At 37.6% G+C, this 20,792-nt stretch overlaps 1 protein-coding gene across 1 annotated transcript in view; it reads right to left on the reverse strand.

Moving 5' to 3' along the window:
• Positions 1-282: 282 nt before the first annotated feature.
• Positions 283-20,792, reverse strand: part of STK31 (serine/threonine kinase 31) — a 58,484-nt gene continuing 37,974 nt past the window's right edge. The window contains exons 21-23 of the mRNA XM_045827040.1: positions 17,386-17,508; positions 6,940-7,008; positions 283-492 (exon numbers count right to left, since the gene is read on the reverse strand). Of these exons, the coding sequence (XP_045682996.1) occupies positions 283-492; positions 6,940-7,008; positions 17,386-17,508 (402 nt within the window). The remainder of the gene's footprint in view (positions 493-6,939; positions 7,009-17,385; positions 17,509-20,792) is intronic.

Genomic DNA, 20,792 nt, shown 5'->3' on the forward strand with positions numbered 1-20,792 from the left:
GTCCACCTATCTAATCTAATACCCTTTTCTAGTACAAGTATCACAGTTTAATTATGCAATTTCAAAATGCAATATAGACAGGAAATTCTTACCACCAGTTGAATGAAATGTCAAAGTATACAACTTTTTACATAGCCAAACATCTTTTATTTTTTGTAAGTGGAATACCAAAGATACAATTCAACTAACTACAGAACTTCCAGATTTTTCTTCTGTTTATTTAACCAAACTAAACAAAGTTTTAAAAAGGAATGCCTGCAACAACAAAAGAATCCTAATCTATCAAGCAAAGTGGATTTCACCACTTCTTATCTTTTCCTTATATTTATCCGAGTTCTCCAACTTTAATTCTTCTTCCTCTTTATATTGGGCATATTCAGTATCTTTCTCTGAGTAGGGAGTCAAGAAACATTCAGCATTCATAACTTGCTCAGCAGTCATTGAACTTCTACAATAGATCAAGCTACAGAGGAGGGATTTGACATTATCACCCTGCAAGAAAAAAGAGAAGTTACAAAATAAAAACAAAACAAAATAAAACAAGCAAAAGGACAAACCTGCAATAAGGAAGGGAGATTCAATTCAGACCACTTTTAACCAATGACACAGAGCTAAAATCAATTTTTCCTATTCAGATTTTTTAAAATTTCTATAAAATTCAACTAGTTTTTATTAGAAATAGATTACTTAGTAACAATAAAATTGAATTATAAGAGAATCACAGCTGAAATATCTCAAAAACAAGTGAAACTCCAAGAAAGGACATTTTATGACTTCCCCTTTTCCCTCTTTCCAGGGCGCTGGTCAGAGTTTGACGTGATAAAATTTCACACTGAAGCCCCGCTGCCTGGGAGGGCGCCCTGCCACCTGGTCAGCTGCTTCTGGTTTTAGGTGTGAAGTGATCTCCTCTGGGGAACCCTTCCTCCACCACTACCATCACCATCATCACTGTGCTAGTCAGAGTCCATTACGTGTCATTATTTCAGAGAACTTTTTTAGTATTACTGCATGTAAACAACACTGTAATGTTGCTCCTCTGGTACTTCTATCTCCCAAATCACCCGAATATGCCTTTTTTGGATCTGAATGATGACTCCAATAAGATACTTCTCACTGAATGAAAATCATCTGTACACTGCTGGAGTCCTCATTAGATTCTAAGATCTTTAAATTCAGAAATGCAGCTTATCGCCTCATCCCCAACAACTAGTACAGTGTCAGGGATATACCAGACACTCGTTTGCTAAATGCATAAGTAAAGGCCAAGTCCCATAATGCACTCTACAGAATACCTTCTTAAACATATTTAAAGATGGATATAAACTGAAATAAAAATTATAAGAGCTAACTGATAAAAAAATAGCACATGCTCTTGAAAACCACAAAAGGAGATTTACAACAACTGGAGAATCATATCATGTTTTTAGCCAGAAAGAGTCTCATCTCAAATGCATCAATTTTCCCTAAGTATATTTATAAACTTTATATGATTCCAATAAAATACAATCATTGCCCCCACCTTGGAACTAAATAAGTTAACTGTAAAGATCTTTTAGAATAATAACAACCAAAAAGAAACATGAAAGGTCTGATAAAAATAGCATAGAAAAAGCTAGCCCTCCCAAGTACTAAAAGATACTACAAAGTCTGTTGATTGAAAGAATATTGCACTATAATATGAATAAAATGAATTTTTAATATGAATAAACAAACCAATAGAACAAAATAGATTCAAAGTATACTCCTACACAAATGAAATGTCAGTATAAGAAATGACGGCACTTTCCAATGGAGGGAGGGGATAACTTTTTAATAAAAGGTATTGGAACAAATGGATACCCAATGGAAAAGATAAGATTAGATATATTCCTGCAATCAAACACCAGGATAGTTTCAAATATATCAAAAATCTAAATTTAAAATTTAAAATTACATAAGTACTAGAAATAGTTTAATTACTCAATTCCCAAAAATCATTAAAGACAAAAAAATTCTTCCTTAAGCTTTTACCTCTCTTAAGATTATAAAACTTTACAAAATTATAAAACACAATTACAGAACAAACAGAAAAGCCATCTCTAAAAGCCAAATCCAAAAGAAAACAAGTATATACATCAGGTGACAAAATCACATAGACAATAATTATTCCTAGTAACTTTAAAACAAATATTTTGACTGCAAATCTTAGTGGGATAAAGATCTACTGAGATAGCCCTGACTGGTGTGGCTCAGTGGATTGAGTACCAGCCTGGAAAGCAAGAGGTAGCTGGTTTGATTCCCAGTCAGGGCACATGCCTGAGTTGTGGGAAAGGTCCCCAGTAGGGGGTGTGTGAGAGGCAACCACACACTGATGTTTCTCTCCTTCTCTTGCTCTCTCCCTTCCCCTCTAAATAAATTTTTAAAATCTTAAAAAAAAAGATTACTGAGATACAGCCTAAGGTCAAAAAGAAAGACCTTCAAAGAAATGTTGAACTGTAATGAATAACCTTAGTGTTTCTAATAATATTGTTATTTTCAAACTATTATACTTATTATATGGTAAAGCAATTATGTAATTGTTTATATCACAAGAACTAAAATTATTAGTATAAAAAGAAGAGGAAATTTGAATTTAAAATTAAGTAAAAACCCTGTACCTTGAATTTGATTTGGAAATGTTTTTTACTTTAAATGCAAATGGATTCGGACTTTCGGCCAAGATGGAGGCAACAATTTAAAAATAGAATAACAACCAGAAATGACAGAAAATTGAACTGTATGGAAGTCAGACAACCAAGAAGTTAAAATAGACCCGTTCATCCACATCAGTAGGAGGGGCGGAGTTGGGCAGCCGGGCACGGGTTGCAGCGCAAAGAGCGTTAGGACTGGGCGAGTAAGGTGTCCGGGGAGTGCAAGACCACAGTGGGCAGACCCTGAGCGCACAAGTGGCAGCTGGCAGATCCCGGCCAAGGGGTGGCAAACGGCAGACCCAGAAAGGCGGCGACTGTGAAGCTAGGCACTGCGAGCAACCCAGGATCCCAGCACTGGGAAATAGAGCCTTGGAGCACTGATTGGAAACACCTGTGGGGGTTGAGGCGCAGGGAGAAACTCCCAGCCTCACAGAAGAGGTCGTTGGAAAGTCCCACGGTGTGCACAAGCCCACCCGCACGGGAATTGCCCCCAGAGGGGTCCAGTTTGCTTGGCGGAAGCGGCAGAAGAAACTGAGGTCCAATAAAGAGCGGAGCAAGCACCACTGTTCCCTCTCAGACCCCGCCCCCACATAAGCCTCACAACCTAGTGACTGGGGTGCCCCACCCTGGTGAACACCTAAGGCTCTGTCCCTCACACATAACAGGCGCGACCAGACCAAAGAGAGGGGGAGGAAGATGACTCAAACAGAACTGAAAGCCCCACAATCAGTACTTTTAAGTGACTAAGAGATAGTCAACCTATCATATGCACAGTTCAAAGCACTGGTGATCAGGATGCTCATAGAATTCGTTGAATTTGGTCACAAACTATATGAAAAAATGAAGGCTATGCTAAGTGAAATAAAGAAAAATGCACACGGAACCAATAGTGATGGAATGAAAGCTGGGTCTCACATCAATGGAATGAACCAGAAGGAAGAAAAAACATACAATCGGAAAAGAATGAAGAAACAAGAATTCAAAAAAATGAGAAGCTTAGGAACCTCCAGGACATCTTTAAATGTTCCAACATCCAAATTATAGGGGTACCAGAAGGAGAAGAGGAAGAACAACAAGTGGAAAAGTTATTTGAACAAATAATAAAGGAGAACTTCCCCATGCTGGCAAAGGAAATAGACTTCCAGGAAGTCCAGGAAGCTCAGAGAGTCCCAAAGAACTTGGACCCAAGAAGGAACACACCAAGGCACATCATAATTACATTAGCCAAGGTGAAAATGAAGGAGAGAATCCTAGAAGCAGCAAGAGATAAGGAGACAGTAACCTACACAGGAGTTCCCAACAGACTGTCAGTTGATTTCTCAAAAGAGATCTTACAGGCAAGAAGGGGCTGGAAAGAAGTATTCCAAGTCATGAAAGGCAAGGACCTACATCCCAGATTGCTCTATCCAGCAAAGCTTTCATTTAGAATGGAAGCGCAGATAAAGTGCTTCTCAGATAAGGTCAAGTTAAAGGAGTTCATCATCATCAAGCCCTTATTATATGAAATGTTAAAGGGGTTTAAGAAAAAGAAGATAAAAAACATGTATAGTAAAATGACATCAAATTCGCAATTATTAACAACCACACCTAAAACAAAAACAAAAACAAACTAAGCATAAACAACTAGAACAGGAACAGAACCACAGAAATGGAGATCACATGGAGGGTTAGCAACAGGGAAGTGGGAGGAGGAGAGAGGGGGAAAAGGTACAGAGAATAAGCAGAATAGATGGTAGGTAGAAAATAGGGGGAGGGCAAGAATAGTATGGAAAATGTAGAAGCTAAAGAAATTATGACACATGGACATGAACTAAAGGGGGGGAATGTGGGTGAAAGAGGGTGTGCAGGGTGGAGGGGAATGAAGAAGGGGTAATGGGACAACTGTAATAGCATAATCAATAAAATATATTTAAAAAAAATAAATAAATGTAAATGGATTAAATACCCCCCATACTTACATGTATAACCCATGGACATGAACTAAGATGGGGGAATGCTGGTGGGAGGGAGGCTACAAGGCAGAGGGGAATAAAGGGGAGAAAAAATGGGACAACTGTAATAGCATAATCAATAAAATATTTTTTAAAGATTTTATTTATTTATTTTTAAAGAGGGAAGGGGGGGGGACATCAATGTGCGCTTGCTGGGGATCATGGCCTGCAACCCAGGCATGTACCCTGACTGGGAATCAAACCTGCGACACTTTGATTCGCAGCCTGCACTCAATCCACTGAGCTATGCCAGCTAGGGCTAATAAAATATTTTTTAAAAAGAAAGCAACCAATTGATATTTCTCTCTCATCCCTCTCCTTCTACCTATCCTTCTCCCTCTCCCTCCTCTGCTCTCTCTCCCTAAAACCAATGCAAAAATGTCCTCAGGTGAGAATAAAAAAAAATTTTTTTAATTGGCCAAAGACCTTGCTAGACAACTCACCAAAGAAGATATACAGATGGCAAAAAAGCACATGAAAACATGCTCCACATCACGTCACCAGGGAAATGTAAAGCAAAACAACAAAAGGTATCACTACACACCTAATTAGCATGCCCAGAATCTAGAACACTGACAATACCAAACGCTGACAAGCATGTGGAACAAGAGGAGCTCTCATTTATCTCTGGTGGGAATGCAGAATGCTATAGCCACTTTGGAAGAAACTTTGGCAGTTTCTTATAAAACTAAACACACTCTTACTATACAATACAGCAGTTGCATTCCTTGGTACTAACCCAAGGAAATGAACTTATGGCAGGTCACAAAAACCTGCACTTGGATGTTTATTGCAGCTGTATTCATAATTGCTGAAACTTGGAAGTAACCAAGATATCTTTTGGTAGGGGAATGGATAAACAAACTGTGGTACCCCCCGGCAATGGAATTATCATTTAGCAGTAAAAGGAAATGAGCTAGAGAGCCATACAAAGACCTGAAGGAACCACAGATGAATATTACTGAACGGGAAAAAGGCAATGCAAAAGGCTACATACTGTATGATTCCAACTATATGACATTCTGGGGGGAAAAAAAAACTATGGAGACAGTAAGAAAAAAATCAGTGGTTACCAGGATCTGGGGAAGGCAGAGATGAACAGGCAGAGCACAGAGTATTTTTAGGGCAGTGAAAATATTCTGTACAATACTACAATGGTGGCTGCAGATCATCATACATTTGTCCGAACCTGTAAGAACGTGCACCAAGAGTGAACCCTAATGTAAACTACAGACTTCTCAGTAACAGGACGTGCCAGTGCAGGTTCATCAGTTGTAACGAAGGAACCAGTCTTGTGGGGGATGTTGACAATGGATGGACTAGTGGAGGGAGGCAGTATGTGAGAAATCTCTGTACTTTCCTCTCAGTTTTGTTGTGAACTTAAAAACTCTAAAAAAAATAAATTCATTAAAAACATTGGTAAAATATTTTAAAATAAATCTTTTCCTTTTTAAAAAATGGCACAAGAACTTTTAAAACCTGATCACTTTATTGTTATGGACTCATTTACTGCAGTATTTTTACCTCTTAAAATCAAGTCACACTACACTATTCCATTTCAAAAGAATTTAATATTTTCACATCTTAGAGCAGACTATTATCTTTACCAGAAAAGCCTGTCGCCTCACTCCACCTCACGTAAACTCCTAATTCAGTCCAGAAGGTTCACCTCAAATAACTACTTGGTGATCTTTGTGACCTAGCTCCTCCCTCCCACTTTCTCTGCAAAATTAAAAATTGGCTTTGTATACAGTACTTCTTAATACTCTATTTACAGACTTTGGTTGTTTACTTGTTCACATTTCTAAATTATTAATTTCTTCAGTGCTACAATCCTAGTAACCCAGCAGCTAGTCCACTTCTTCATACAGCACAGGTACTCGAATTATGTTGGCTGAATACACAGATGAATGGCAAAGCAAGCAATACAAACAACACAGATGTGTGACGATGACACAGGTAGTTATAAAAAGAATAAAATATTAATTTTAATACAATCTTGGAAGATACAGCAAAACTACTTTTTCCTTAATTGTTACTTAGACTATTCATATAATTCGTGTAATGTACATTCCAACCGCTTTCTCTAGTAATAATTCTCTGGCAGTAGTTTCAGTAGAGTACTTAAAGTTTTTAAAATATTTCTTTATTGTGAATACTATTTGGCATTCATACAAAAATTAGAGGATGTTTTCAGTCAAATATTTAAGTTTACATAAAGACTACACATCTATTGTATACCACATTTCCAACAAGTAAATGACAAAAAAGTCACACACCAAATGAAACTGATCCACTTTTGGGACTCCATCTTCATTTGTCTCAAATTCCTGGTTGTGAACAGAAAGCTGTGAAAGAAAACGAGAAGGAATAAATTCCAAACGTACCAACATTGACCCTGTAACAGAGTCAAGTCTGTAACTCTTCAGAAGACAAAAGTTAAGTCAAAGAAAGCACATAACCATGGCAGGAACTACCAAGCAGTTCCTGGGACCCCTAAAGTACCCATCAGAGTGGTCACACACAGTATCAGCACATTTAGTACTTCTTCACTTTACAAACAAGTTTATTAAAATTATTAAAATTTAGAAGCTTATTTCATGTGGTTTCACCAATACTCAGATGTTCAAGTACAAAGAAAGTAAATCAAGACAAACTCTTCCTCCTTTATACCTAACCTGTGTTGAAGAAATACATGTTAAACTTTTTTTAAAACCTATTAAATATGGATAATTTCTTTCATACTCACAGATAATCTGAATTGTATGTATTCGTCACCCAGCCCAACAGCAATCAACCAATGATCTCGCTGCACAAACCTATATATGTTATGTTTCAGGCAAACCCTATGAATGTCATTTTATCCTAGATATTTTAATATGTCTTTCTAAAAGATGGTCTATTTTGACATAATCACAATGTCACACTAAAAATTAATAATTCTTTAATGTTAAATATTCAGTTTTTAAATTTGTAATCATCTCATCATATCATTAATATCATAAATTATTTTACTTCTATATAGTTTATTTCAATCCAGATTCAAATAAGTTCCACACAATGAAATTTCAAAGATGAGCAGAAGGACTTCTGGATTCTTTACCGCTAAGTACAACTATAAATTTTGGAAATTACATTTAAAAAAAAACATGCCCTAGCAGGTATGACTCAGTGGATTGAGCACCATTCTGCAAACTAAAGAGTCGCTGGTTCAATTCCCAATCAGGGCACATGCCTGGGTTGCAGGCCAGGTCCCCAGTTGGGGGCAAACAAGAGGCAATCAATTGATGTGTTTCTCACACATCAGTGTGAAGTGACACAATGGTTTTCATCAGTGTTTTTCTCCCTCTCTTTCTCCCTCCCTTCTCCTCTCTCTGAAAATAAATAAATAAATAAATTTTTAAAAAATTATGACTAAAATGACAATAAACTCACAACTATCAACAACTGAGCCTTAAAAAAAAACAAAAACAAATTAAGCAAACAACTAGAACAGGAACAGAATCACAGAAATGGAGATCACATGGAGGGTTATCAGCAGGGGGGGGAAGGTACAGGGAGTAAGAAGCATAAATGATAAGTAGAAAATAGGGGGAGGTTCAGAATAGTATGGGAAATGGAGAAGCCAAAGAACTTATATGTATGACCCATGGACATGAACTAAGGGGAGTGGAACGCTGAGGGGATGCAGAGCGGGGAGGGGAATAAAGGGAGGAAAGAATGGGACAACTGTAATAGTATAAGCAATAAAATATATTTTAAAAAATAAAATTAAATTTAAAAAAAAACACCAAAGGAGATCTCTGACAGGTCGACAGAGGAAGACACACTGGTTAAAGACCCCGGGACTGAAAGAACACAGTTTCAGGGCATCTTCTGACCCCCACCCATCCAAAACAATTACACAAATAAGATAAACTCAAAGAAATCAATAACACTTCTGAAACTATAAAAAAACTTTTAATCTTGAAAACAACCAAAGACAGAACACCACCTTCAGAAGAACACCGCCTTGAGCATCAGAGGACTCTCGTGTGGAACCGTGGAGCGCAGATGAAGTGACACAATGGTTTTCAACTGGTGCAAAAGACTTCAACCACAAATTCTACATCCAGTGAAACTAACTATCAGGAACAAAGGTGAAATCAAGATGTTCTAGATGAAGGGAAATTGAAAGAAATCTTACTCCTAAAGAATGGCTAAAGGAAGTACTTCAAACAAAAATGAAATTAATTTTTAAAAAGGAGCAATGGAGCATTAGGAAGGGATAAATAATGGAAAGAATGGAAATAGGAGTAAATACCATGACTATCCTTCTCATCAGGAGTTTCCTAAATCAAATAAAAAGATGGAAGCCCAAAAACCTACACACAAATGTTAACTGCAGCTTTGATATAGACAAATGCTGGAAACAATCCGAATGTCCTGGAACAGGTGAAGAGATCAACAAATGTGGTACATACACACAACAGAATACTACAGAGCAACAAAAAGGAATGAGCTATTTGATACACTAAGCAACTTGGATAAATTTCAAAGGCTGAGTGAAGAAGCTGGTCTTAAAATGTATGATACCATTTATATGACATTTTTAAAAAATCAAAACTATAAAGGAAACACCAGCAGCTACCAATGGGTAAGGGATGGAAGAGGGGTAACTACAAAGGGGTATCACATACAGTTTTTCTGAGTTATGGAACCATTCTGTACCCTAATTATGATGATGGTTGTTACACTAACCTATCCCTGTTAATATTCATAGGCCTATATACCAAAAATAGTCAACTGTACTACATGTTACGTTTTAAAAATAAAATTTTTTAAAAGACCTTAATCAATATTTAAAAAAGCAAGAAATTGAATCCAACAATATATTTACTCATAGAACTCTTTACTACTATTTGATAAAGAATGGAAATCACTGGAATAAAGAGTGCTGTTACCATACATAAATGGTATTTTATGAGAGCTCTCAGGAACATAAGAATATTTAAGACATTTAATTTCATCCCTCTGGTATAAAGAATAAATAAATTACTGAGGCAATGATGAAAATGATGTCAATTTAATTATTTCTATGGCTACAATGGCTCTATGAAACCAGACAACTTGAAATACACATACCAGCACAAAGCTTCTCAAACTATTCCAAAATATTCAAGAGGAGGGAAGACTCCCAAGCTCATTTTACAAGGCCAGCATTATGCTAATCCCAAAACCAGATATGGACACTACAAAGAAAGAAAATTATAGGCCAATACCCTCATGAACATGGATGCTAAAATCCCCCCAAAATATTAGGAAGCCAGATCCAGGATCATGAGAAAGATCAGACACCATGATCAAGTGGGATTTATTCCAGGAATGCAAAGTTGGTACAGTATCTACAAATTAACTAATGTGATACATCATAAACAAACAAAATGAAAGATATATAATCACATGATATCAATAGATGCATATCTTTGATATGATAAGATCAAATGCCCTTATCTTTGATAAGATCAAATGCATTTGATAAAACCTAGTACCCATGATAAAAACTATCAACGAAGAGTCAATGGGCAACTTCTGACCAAGATGGAGGTCTAGGTAGATACACTGCGCCTCCTCGCACAACCAAAATGACAACAACAATTTAAAAACAAAAACAACCAGAACCAACAGAAAATCAGACTGTAAGGAAGTCAGACAACCAAGGAGTTAAAGAAGACACATTTATTCAGACAGGTAGGAGGGGTGGAGTCGGGCAGCCAGGCAGAGAGGACTTGCAGCAAGGTGGTGGCTGGTGGACCCAGTGAGGTGGCGGATTGTGGAGCGGGGTGCGCAAGGCAGCAGCTGGCAGACTCAGCAAGGTGATAGATAGCTGGTAGGGCAGGCGGTCCCACATTCGAGTGCAGATAAACTGGGAGAAACAACTGGGGAACAGGATGGACTGCGCATCCCAGGGCCCCAGCTCAGGGAAATAAAGCCTCAAAGCACTGAATGAAAACACCTGTGGTGGTTGAGGTGGCAGCAGGAGAAACTCCCAGCCTCACAGGAAAGTTCATTAGAGAGACCCACAGGGTCCTAGAATGTCCACAAACCCACACACATGGGAATCAGCACCAGAAGGCCCCAATTTGCTGGTGGGAAGCAGGGGATGTGCTATTGTTCAGGCAGAGAGCAGAGCATGTGCTATTGTTCCCTCTCAGATCCCTACCCACATACAGCGCCACAGCTCAGTGAGGTGGGTTGCTCAGCCCTGGTGAACACCTAAGGCTCCGCCCCTCACTACGTAACAGGCACATCAAGACAAAAAAGAAATGGCCCAAATGAAAGAACAGATCAGAGCTCCTGAAAAAATACAACTAAACAACAAAGAGGTAGCCAACCTATCAGGTGCACAGTTCAAGACACTGGTAATCAAGATGCTCACAGAATTGGTTGAATTTGGTCGCAAATTAGATGGAAAAATGAAGGCTATGCTAAGTGAAATAAAGAAAAATGCACACGGAACCAATAGTGATGGAATGAAAGCTGGGTCTCACATCAATGGAGTGGACCAGAAGGAAGAAAGAAACATCCAATCAGAAAAGAATAAAGAAACAAGAATTCAAAAAAAATGAGAAGCTTAGGAACCTCCAGGACATCTTTAAATGTTCCAACATCCAAATTATAGGGGTACCAGAAGGAGAAGAGGAAGAACAACAAGTGGAAAAGTTATTTGAACAAATAATAAAGGAGAACTTCCCCATGCTGGCAAAGGAAATAGACTTCCAGGAAGTCCAGGAAGCTCAGAGAGTCCCAAAGAACACACCAAGGCACATCATAATTACATTAGCCAAGGTGAAAATGAAGGAGAGAATCCTAGAAGCAGCAAGAGATAAGGAGACAGTAACCTACACAGGAGTTCCCAACAGACTGTCAGTTGATTTCTCAAAAGAGATCTTACAGGCAAGAAGGGGCTGGAAAGAAGTATTCCAAGTCATGAAAGGCAAGGACCTACATCCCAGATTGCTCTATCCAGCAAAGCTTTCATTTAGAATGAAAGGGCAGATAAAGTGCTTTTCAGATAAGGTCAAGTTAAAGGAGTTCATCATCATCAAGCCCTTATTATATGAAATGTTAAAGGGGTTTATCTAAGAAAAAGAAGATAAAAAATATGAACAGAACAGCAAAATAATAGCAAACTCACAATTATTAACAACCACACCTAAAACAAAAACAAAAACAAAAGCAAACTAAACAAACAACTACAACAGGAACAGAACCACAGAAATGGAGATCTCCTGGAGGGTTAGCAACAGGGGAGTGAGAGGGGTAGCGGGGGGGAAAAGGTACAGAGAATAAGCAGAATAGATGGTAGGTAGAAAATAGACAGGGGAAGGTAAGAATAGTATGGGAAATGTAGAAGCCAAAGAACTTATATGTACAACCCATAGACATGAACTAAAGGGGGGAAATGTGGTGGGAGAGAGTGTGCAGGGCAGAGGGGAGTGAAGGGGGACAATGGGACAACTGTAATTGACAAACCCACTGCCAGGATAATACTCAATGGGCAAAAACTAAAGCATTTCCCTTAAAATCAGGAACAAGACAGGGATGTTTGCTTTCACTGCTCTTACCTAACATAGTACTAGAAGTCCTAGCCATACCAATCAGACAAGAGGAAGAAATAAGAGAGCATTAAAATTAAAAAGGAAGAAATAAAACTCATTATTTGCAGATGACATGATACTGCATATAAAGAACCCTAAAGATTCCACAAAAAAACTACTAGAATAAATGAATTCAGTAAATAACAGGATATAAATAAATATCCAGAAATCAGTTGCATTTTATACACCAGTAATGAACCATCAGGATGGGAAACTAAGAAAACAATCCCATTTACAACTGCTTAAATAAAAATACATTGGGATAAATTTAACCAAGGATATAAAAGACCTGTACTCAGAAAACTATAAGACACTGAAGAAAGAAACTGAAGAAGATACAAATAAGTGGAAGCATACACCGTGTTCATGGATTGAAAGAATTAACATTAAAATGTCAATACTACCCAAAGCAATCTACAGATTCAGTGCAATTCCTATCAAGATACCAACGGCATATGAAGTCTGTCCAGAAAAAAATCCAGCCACTGTTAACACAATAAAAATGGTTTGCGTGACACTGATGTAACCTGGCAGCCAAGGAGAGTGAGCTGGAATGTGCATGCATGTAAAATGATGACTCTTCACTGCACTAGTCAGTGGGGTAGCAGATACCATTGAGTTACCATGTGTACTGTGTGACTGTCACATTCAAAATAACTGAGCAAGTAGAGCAATGGATCTGCATTAAATTTTGTATTAAGCCCAAACACTCCTCCAAGGAAACTACTGGGATGATTCAGAAGGCTGCAGCTATGGGCAACTGGTAACTGAAGTTTCATCATGACCATACATCTGCTCATGCATCATGTCTTGTGCAGATTTTTGGTGTAACATCAAATCACCAGGTGACTCAACCTGCCTCCAGCCCAGATTTGGCACCCTCAACTTCTGGCTTTTCCTAAAACTACAATCACCCTTGAAAGAGAAGAGATTTCAGACCATCTATAAGATTCAGGAAAATATGATGGGGCAGACTGGGAGAACTGTGTGAGGTCCCAAGGTACCTACTTCAATTGGGACTGAGGCATCATTGTCCCATATACAATGTTTCTTGTATCTTCTATCTTCTTCAATAAATGTCTCTGTTTTTCTTCTTACATGGCTGGATACATTCTGGACAGACCTCATATTTCACAGAACTAGAACAAATGTTCCAAAAATTTACATGGAACAACAAAAGGCCCTGAGTAGGCCAGCAATCTTGAGAAAGAAGAACAAAGTTGGAGGAATCACACTACCTGATATCAAACTATACTACAAGGTCATAGTAATCAAAAAAGCATGATACTGGCATAAAAAAACAAACATACAGATCAATGGAATGGAATAGAGAGCCCAGAAATAAACCCATGCCTTTATGGTCAATTAATATGTGATAAAGAAAGCAAGAACATAAAATGACATAAAGCCAGTCTATTTAATAAATGATGTTGGGAAAACTGAATAGATACATGCAAAAAAAATAAAACTAGACTGCCTACTTACACCATACACAAGAATAAACTCGAAATGGATTAAAGACTTAAATGTTAGACTCGAAACCATAGAAATCATAGAAGAACACATAAGCAGTAAAATCTCAGACATTTCTCATAGTAGTATTTTTTTCTGATATATCTAGGGGAAGCGAAACAAAACAAAAAAAAAACAAATGGGACTACATCAAACTAAAAAGTTTTGCACAGCAAAGGAGACCACCAACAAAATGAGAAACACAACCCACAGAACAGGAGAACATATTTGCCAATGATACATCCAATAAAGGGTTAATATCCAAAATTTATAAAAAAACTATACACTCAACACCAAAAAATCCAATTAAAAAAAAGGGTAAATGACCTGAACAGACACTTCTCCAGGAGGACATACAGATGGCCAAAAGACATATGAAAAGATGCTCAACATCACTAATCTTCAAAGGGATGTAAATTAAAACCACAATGAGATATCACCTAATACTTGTCAGAATGTCAACCACCAATAAATCAACAAACAAGAATTGTCGGCAAGGACATGGAGAAAAAGGAGCCCTCCTGCACTGTTGGTGGGAATGCAAATTGGTGCACCACTGTGGAAAACAGTATGGAGTTACCTCAAAAAATTAAAAATGGAACTGTCTTATGACCCAGTGATCCTACTTTTGGGACTATATCTTAAGAATCCATGAAACACTGATTTGAAAAAATGTATGTACCCTATTTTTACTGTAGCATCACTTATAATAGCCAAGACCTGGAAGCAGCCCAAGTGCCCATCAGTAGATGAGCTGATTAAAAAGCTGTGGTACATTTACACAATGAGATACTACTCAGCCATAAAAAAGAAGGAAATCTTACCTTTCGCAACAGGATGGATGGACCTGGAGAGCACTATGCTAAGTGAAATAAGTCAGACAGAGAAAGGCAGGTGCCACATGACTTCAGTTATATGTGGAATTTAAAAAACAAAATAAATGAACAAGCAGACCAGAAACAGACTCATAGATTCAGAGGACAAACTGAGGTTGCCAGATGTGAAGAAGGCTGGAAGGATGGGTGAAAAAAGTATAGGGATTAAGAAATACAGATTGGTAGTTACAGAGTCATCCTGGAATATAAAATACAGCAGAGAGAATATAGTCAATAATACTGTAATAACTATGTATGTATCAGATGGGCACTAGGCTTGTCAGGATTATCACTTTGTAAGTTACATCAATGTTTAATCACTGTGTTGTATACCTAAAAGTAATAATGTATACTATTGTACATAAACTGTAATTAAAAATTAAAAGTCACATTAAAAAACAAACTACCATGTGTAATTGTATCTGTTCCTACTATCTCTACTCTGTTCCACTGATATGTATGTCTAACTCTACACTAACATCACACTTGCCTGACTTAAAATTTTATTGTCGCCTGGCTGGCATAGCTCAGTGGATTGAGCGTGGGCTGCGAACCAAAGTGTTGCAGGTTTGATTCCCAGTCAGGGTACATGCCTGGGTTGCAGGCCATGACCCCCAGCAACTGCACATTGATGTTTCTCTCTCTCTCTCTCTCTCTCTCTCCCCCCCTCTCTTCCCTCTCTAAAAATAAATAAATAAAATCTTTAAAAAAAATAAAATAAAATAAAATTTTATTGTCTTAAATTCAGATAGTTTTAAGTCCTCCAATTCTATTGTTTCAAAATTATTTTAGCTAACTCAGATCCTATGTATTTTCATGTAAATTATAAAATCTAATGGACAATTATTGAAGGGAAAAAAACCCACAGCCTACAAGCATTTCTGTTGAAACTGTGTGGAACCTACAGACCACTCTGAGAAGAACTCGCATTCATACAACATTGAGTCTTCCGGCCCGTGAGCATGGTACATTTTCCCACTGATTCATATCTTCTTTAACTCGTCTAAACAACACTTGGTAATTTTCGGTGTGTAGATGTCACACATCTTATGTCAAATTTATTCCTAAAAATTCCGTATTTTTGATACTTTGGTAGGTGGTTTTTTTTTACTTTAATGTCTTATTGTTATTTGCTAATATATGGAAACATTTAATTATCATGCTAACATTTTTTTCTGCAATCTCACTAAACTTGTTATTTCTAGTAGCTCTTACGCACATTCCTAAAGATTTTCTACATGATAAAGACTGCTTTATTCCTTCCTTTTCAAACTGTACATTTTCTGTTTCTTTCTGTTGTGTTATTTAACTGGCTAGACCAGGATCAGCAAATTGGGGCTTGCATGCCAAATCTATTCCACTGCTTATTTTTGTACAGCCTGAAAGCCAAGAATAGTTTTTACATTTTTATATATTTAAAAGAAAATCAAAGAATCCTATTTCTTGACATATGAAAATTATATGAAGTTCAAGTTTCAACATTCAAATTCAAGTTTCAATAAGTAATGTTCTATTGGAACAGAGCTACTCATTCATTTACATACTGCCTGTGGCAGCTTTTCATGATACAGAGACCATACGGCCCACAAAGCCTTAAATATTTACCATCTGGCCCTTTATTTTGCTGACCCTTGGGCTAGAACCTCTAGTACAATGGTAAACAGAAGAAGTGAGAACAGATATCCCTCCCTGATTAATACTTAATTGCTCATAATTCACAGGAAGAATGGGCTTAAACCATGAATAAGAAATACGAGGGGGGACCTTCCAAAAAAATGGAATTATCTTCTGGAGGCCAGGCCCCATGTAGTACAGGATTCCCCCACTAAGTGAGTGTTCTAGCAACCCATCTGTATCAGTGTACCAGCTGGCGTTGTGAGAGGCCGCATTCAGTTTCGGTGAATTTTTCTGAAGGCTCTTTCAACGCATTTGCCCATTTCATGATGGGTGATTTACAAGTGCACCCGTCCACACCAAGATGAGTGTTCAGCAGTTTTTGATGAAAAACATATGGCCCCCATGCCTGACCCACCCTATTCACCCCATCTAGCCCCAAGTGACTTCTCTTTTGTTTCCCTGTATGAAAAAAGTCCTCAGTGGGAAATGTTCTGCTGGTGGGAAAGAGGTGAAACAAACAGCAGCAGAAACACTAAAAGCTGTCAAAATCGAAGAGTTCAAAAACTGTTCTGAGTAGTGGAAAAACATCTCAATAGGTGTATTGCACCAAATGGAGAATACTTTCAGAAGGTGACTGATGTTTCAACATATACGAAAAACACGCAGTATATTATAAATAAATTCCAGGGGGGCTTTGAGGTCCCCCCTTGTGGCTATCTGATTTACACTGAAACCAGGAACATTTACTCAAGGCTCACATAAAATTTACTTTCCACATTATCTGGACAAAATGCTTCCAGATAACATAGGACAAAATCATCTTCACTGTTAATCTTGATTTTTAATAAAACTAAGACAAGAATATGGTATGTAAATATATAACAAGCCAATGTGTAGAGAGTACATTAACAGGTGATAGGAAGTATGTCAACAGTTCATCATAAAACTTTTTTTAAAGGAAGAAAATAACTTGTACTAAAAATCAATCAGTGCTTTTTACATTGAGGAAAATCACTTTATATATTGAAATGTGTACACATATACATATATGACTGCCCTATTTCAATAAAAAATAACATACCCACAATAAAATGCAGCCATAAGCATATAAGTCAGAACTTGGAGAAGCAGGTTTTCCCACTTTCACCTCAGGTGACATCAAACTCAGGCCACCAACTGTCATGTTCACGGAGGCTCGCTGACTCTGCAAAAACAACAGGTCAGACATGTGAGAGGCAACACCGTTGGGGTGGCTTTGGGTAAAGTACTCCACATTTAATCAACACACCAAAAAAAACCCCCGAATTTACTGAAAATACTCCATTCTCTTTTGCTATCAAGTATTTTTACTTAACTTCTGCTATTAGAAATTGCTCCTAAAACCAGTCTCATACAATTAACTGAGACATTGGTTACATTTCACATTGCAGACTCAAATAGATTCAAAACTAAGAACCACTAATTCTTTGAACAGTTGGTACTTTTTTAAATTTATAAGGGTAAGGAAGCAGTGCTATCTTCTAATTCTGAAAAATTCTGAAGAGCTTTTTAAGAAACAGAAGGTCTACAAAGTAGACCTTCCTCGCTGACTGCCTTCTGAGCACACCATTTCCAAAGTGTCGAAGGGCATCTAACGACAAGGACACGAAGCCTGGGTTCAGACAGATCTTGGCTGTCACTCTTTCCTCCCAATTATTTGCTGTGTGACCTTAGGCTTTAACCTCTTTGAGCCTAAATTAATTTGTAAAATGGAAATAACATCTACCTTACAAAGTTATGACCAAGTTAAAGGTAGCACAACAACTACCTAGCACATATTACGGTGAATTATCTCCTCGCCTCCTGCTCTTTACCCTTGCATCTCAGAGGGTGGTGGTACAAAGACCAGCAGCTACAGCATCACCTGGGAGCTTGTCAGAAACGCAGAAGAACGTCCACCCCAGAAATGCTGAGTAGAAACTTGCATTTTAACAAGATCCCAGGGTGATTCATATGCACTTTCAAGTCTGAAAAACAATGATCTTGACCACAGACTACTTACCAAATTTCTCTTCCTATTTAAATACAAAGTCTGGCACAAATAATGCCCCATTTTTATTACAAAATCATAAGCATGTAATTCTGCAACATAACAATATCATACTCAAGCACACCATATGACATTGTAGGTGAAATGTTCAAATGAAAACTGTAGATCATTGCACCCATATGATTGCCCTACCACCACATTCAAGCAGGCCTTACTTCTGCCGGACCCTGTATTTCAATCTGAGACTGGTGTGAAAAATGAAGCAAAGGGTGAACTTAGTATTTCACAGTAAGTCGTTTTAAATAAAGATTAACACAAGGTTTTGGTGATAATACAGTCAATAAGTCAGTATAAAGGGAAGAATAGTTTTTCAGAGTAACCGTGATGTCTATAGTTGTGCAGACAGCATACTCAAAAGATAAATTAACCACGGTCCCTAAAGAAGTGAGTACTTTTTTATTTTTATTTTATTTTATTTTTAACAGTTTTTAATTGTTGTTCAAGTACAGTTTTCTGCCTTTCCCCCATCCCTCCCCACCACCTCAGCCCTCCCCACCTCCCTCCAGAGGTGAGACCTTTTTAAAACTCGTAATTTATTTACTTTCTTAAGACATTATCTTAATTTTCAGATAAATTAATATGATAAAATAAATAGTCCAGCAAATCTGCTTTGTCTAAATCCTTCATAATCCAGCATTTCATTATAGTTTTACGTTTGCATTTTAAAAACCTTTCAGAGCTACCATATGAAAACCATTGAGACTACACATTCACAGGTGGCACGCATTACCCTGTGACTTGCTAGTGACCAAAGGATATAGCATTATGACTTATATTATCAAAGGGAAACTCTTGCCCTGGTTGGGTGGCTCAGTTTGTTGGAGCACTGTCCCATGCACCAAAAGGTTAGGGGTTCAATTCCCGGTCAGGGCACATACCTGAGTTGCAGGTTCAATCTCTGGTAAGGGGCACGTGCAATCGATGTCTCTCTCACCTCAGTGTTTCTCTCTCTCTTTCCCCCCTCCCCTACCTCTACCTCTCTCTCTAAAGTCAATAAACATATCCTTGGGTGAGAATTTTTTTAAAAAGGGACTTGCTCAGACAATAAACTGTTTGCAAGGATGTAGAAAAAGTGAAATGCTCATATGAGAATGTAAAAGGGCACAGCCACTTTGAAAAACAGTTTGATTCCTCAAAAAAGTAAAACAAGAGTTACATATAACCCAACAACCCTACCCCCAAGAGAAAGGAAAACATATATCCACACAGAAACTTGTACACTAATATTCATAGCAGCATTACTTATAAAAATGAAACAGTGGAAACAACCCAAATATCCCTGAACTGATAAATGAAAACAAAATATAATACATCCATACAATAAAATATTTGGGCAATTTTTAAAAATGATGTTCAGCCCCGTCCAGTGTGGCTCAGTTGGTTGGAGAGTCATCCCAAGCACCAGAAAATCGTAAGTTTGATTCCTAGTCAAGGCACATACCTAGGATGTGGGTTCGGTCCTCAGTCGGAGCATATACCAGAAGCAACCCATCTATGTTTCTCTCTCTCTCTCCCTCTCTCTCTCTCTCTCTCTTCCTTCCTCTCTCGTTAAAATCAATAAATGCATCCTCGAGTGAGGATTAAAACAAAAGTGATGTTCAGATGCACGCTGCAACATGGATAAACCCTGAAGACATTATGCTAAGTGAAATAAATCAAAATCACAAAAGGCCACATATTGTTTGATTCCATTCATAGGAAATGTTCAGAATAGGCAAATCCATAGAGCAAAAAAAGTGGATTAGTGGTTTTCAAATGACTTGAGTAGAGGAAGAAACAGGAGGTAACTGGAAACTGGTACGGGGTTTCTTTTGGGGGAGATAAAAATCATCTGGAATTAAATAGTGGTTATAATGTACAATTTTGTGAATACATTAAAAACTACTACTAAATAGTACATGTAATTCACATATGATATGTGAATTACATCTCAATAAAGCTGTTATCTTTAAAGACAGAACTGCTCCTTCAGGACCATGTATACTTGAGACTGCCCATTCAAACAAAAAGAAACAGAAAGATCACAATATGCCCTTTAATTGTCTGATGTTTGCTATTTCTACAAACTGCCTGTTCTGAGGTAAAAAGGCACCAAATTAACAGCCAATGTAGTTGAACCAGCACTTAAATGAAATGAAAAAGTCCAAGGTTCCCAAGCTACTAAAAATTCTCATGAATCAACAAATCATGAAGTGTACATATCTAAACTTAACCTGTTGGGAGGGGGGACACTAACAGAAGGGGGAGCAGGAAATAGCTGCCTAGTTTTCCCAGCAAATAAACTGTGTACTTCCTAGCAAATAAATGTATCTTGATGATGATAAAATAATGATTGATGTTGTCAATGCTAGTCACTACAACGTCAGCTTGCTTCTAAGGCTGATGATTTAAAAATACAA

This window comes from Phyllostomus hastatus, unplaced genomic scaffold (assembly GCF_019186645.2).
Source record: "Phyllostomus hastatus isolate PE091 unplaced genomic scaffold, TTU_PhHast_1.1 phas_scaffold_78, whole genome shotgun sequence".
NCBI lineage: Eukaryota > Metazoa > Chordata > Mammalia > Chiroptera > Phyllostomidae > Phyllostomus > Phyllostomus hastatus.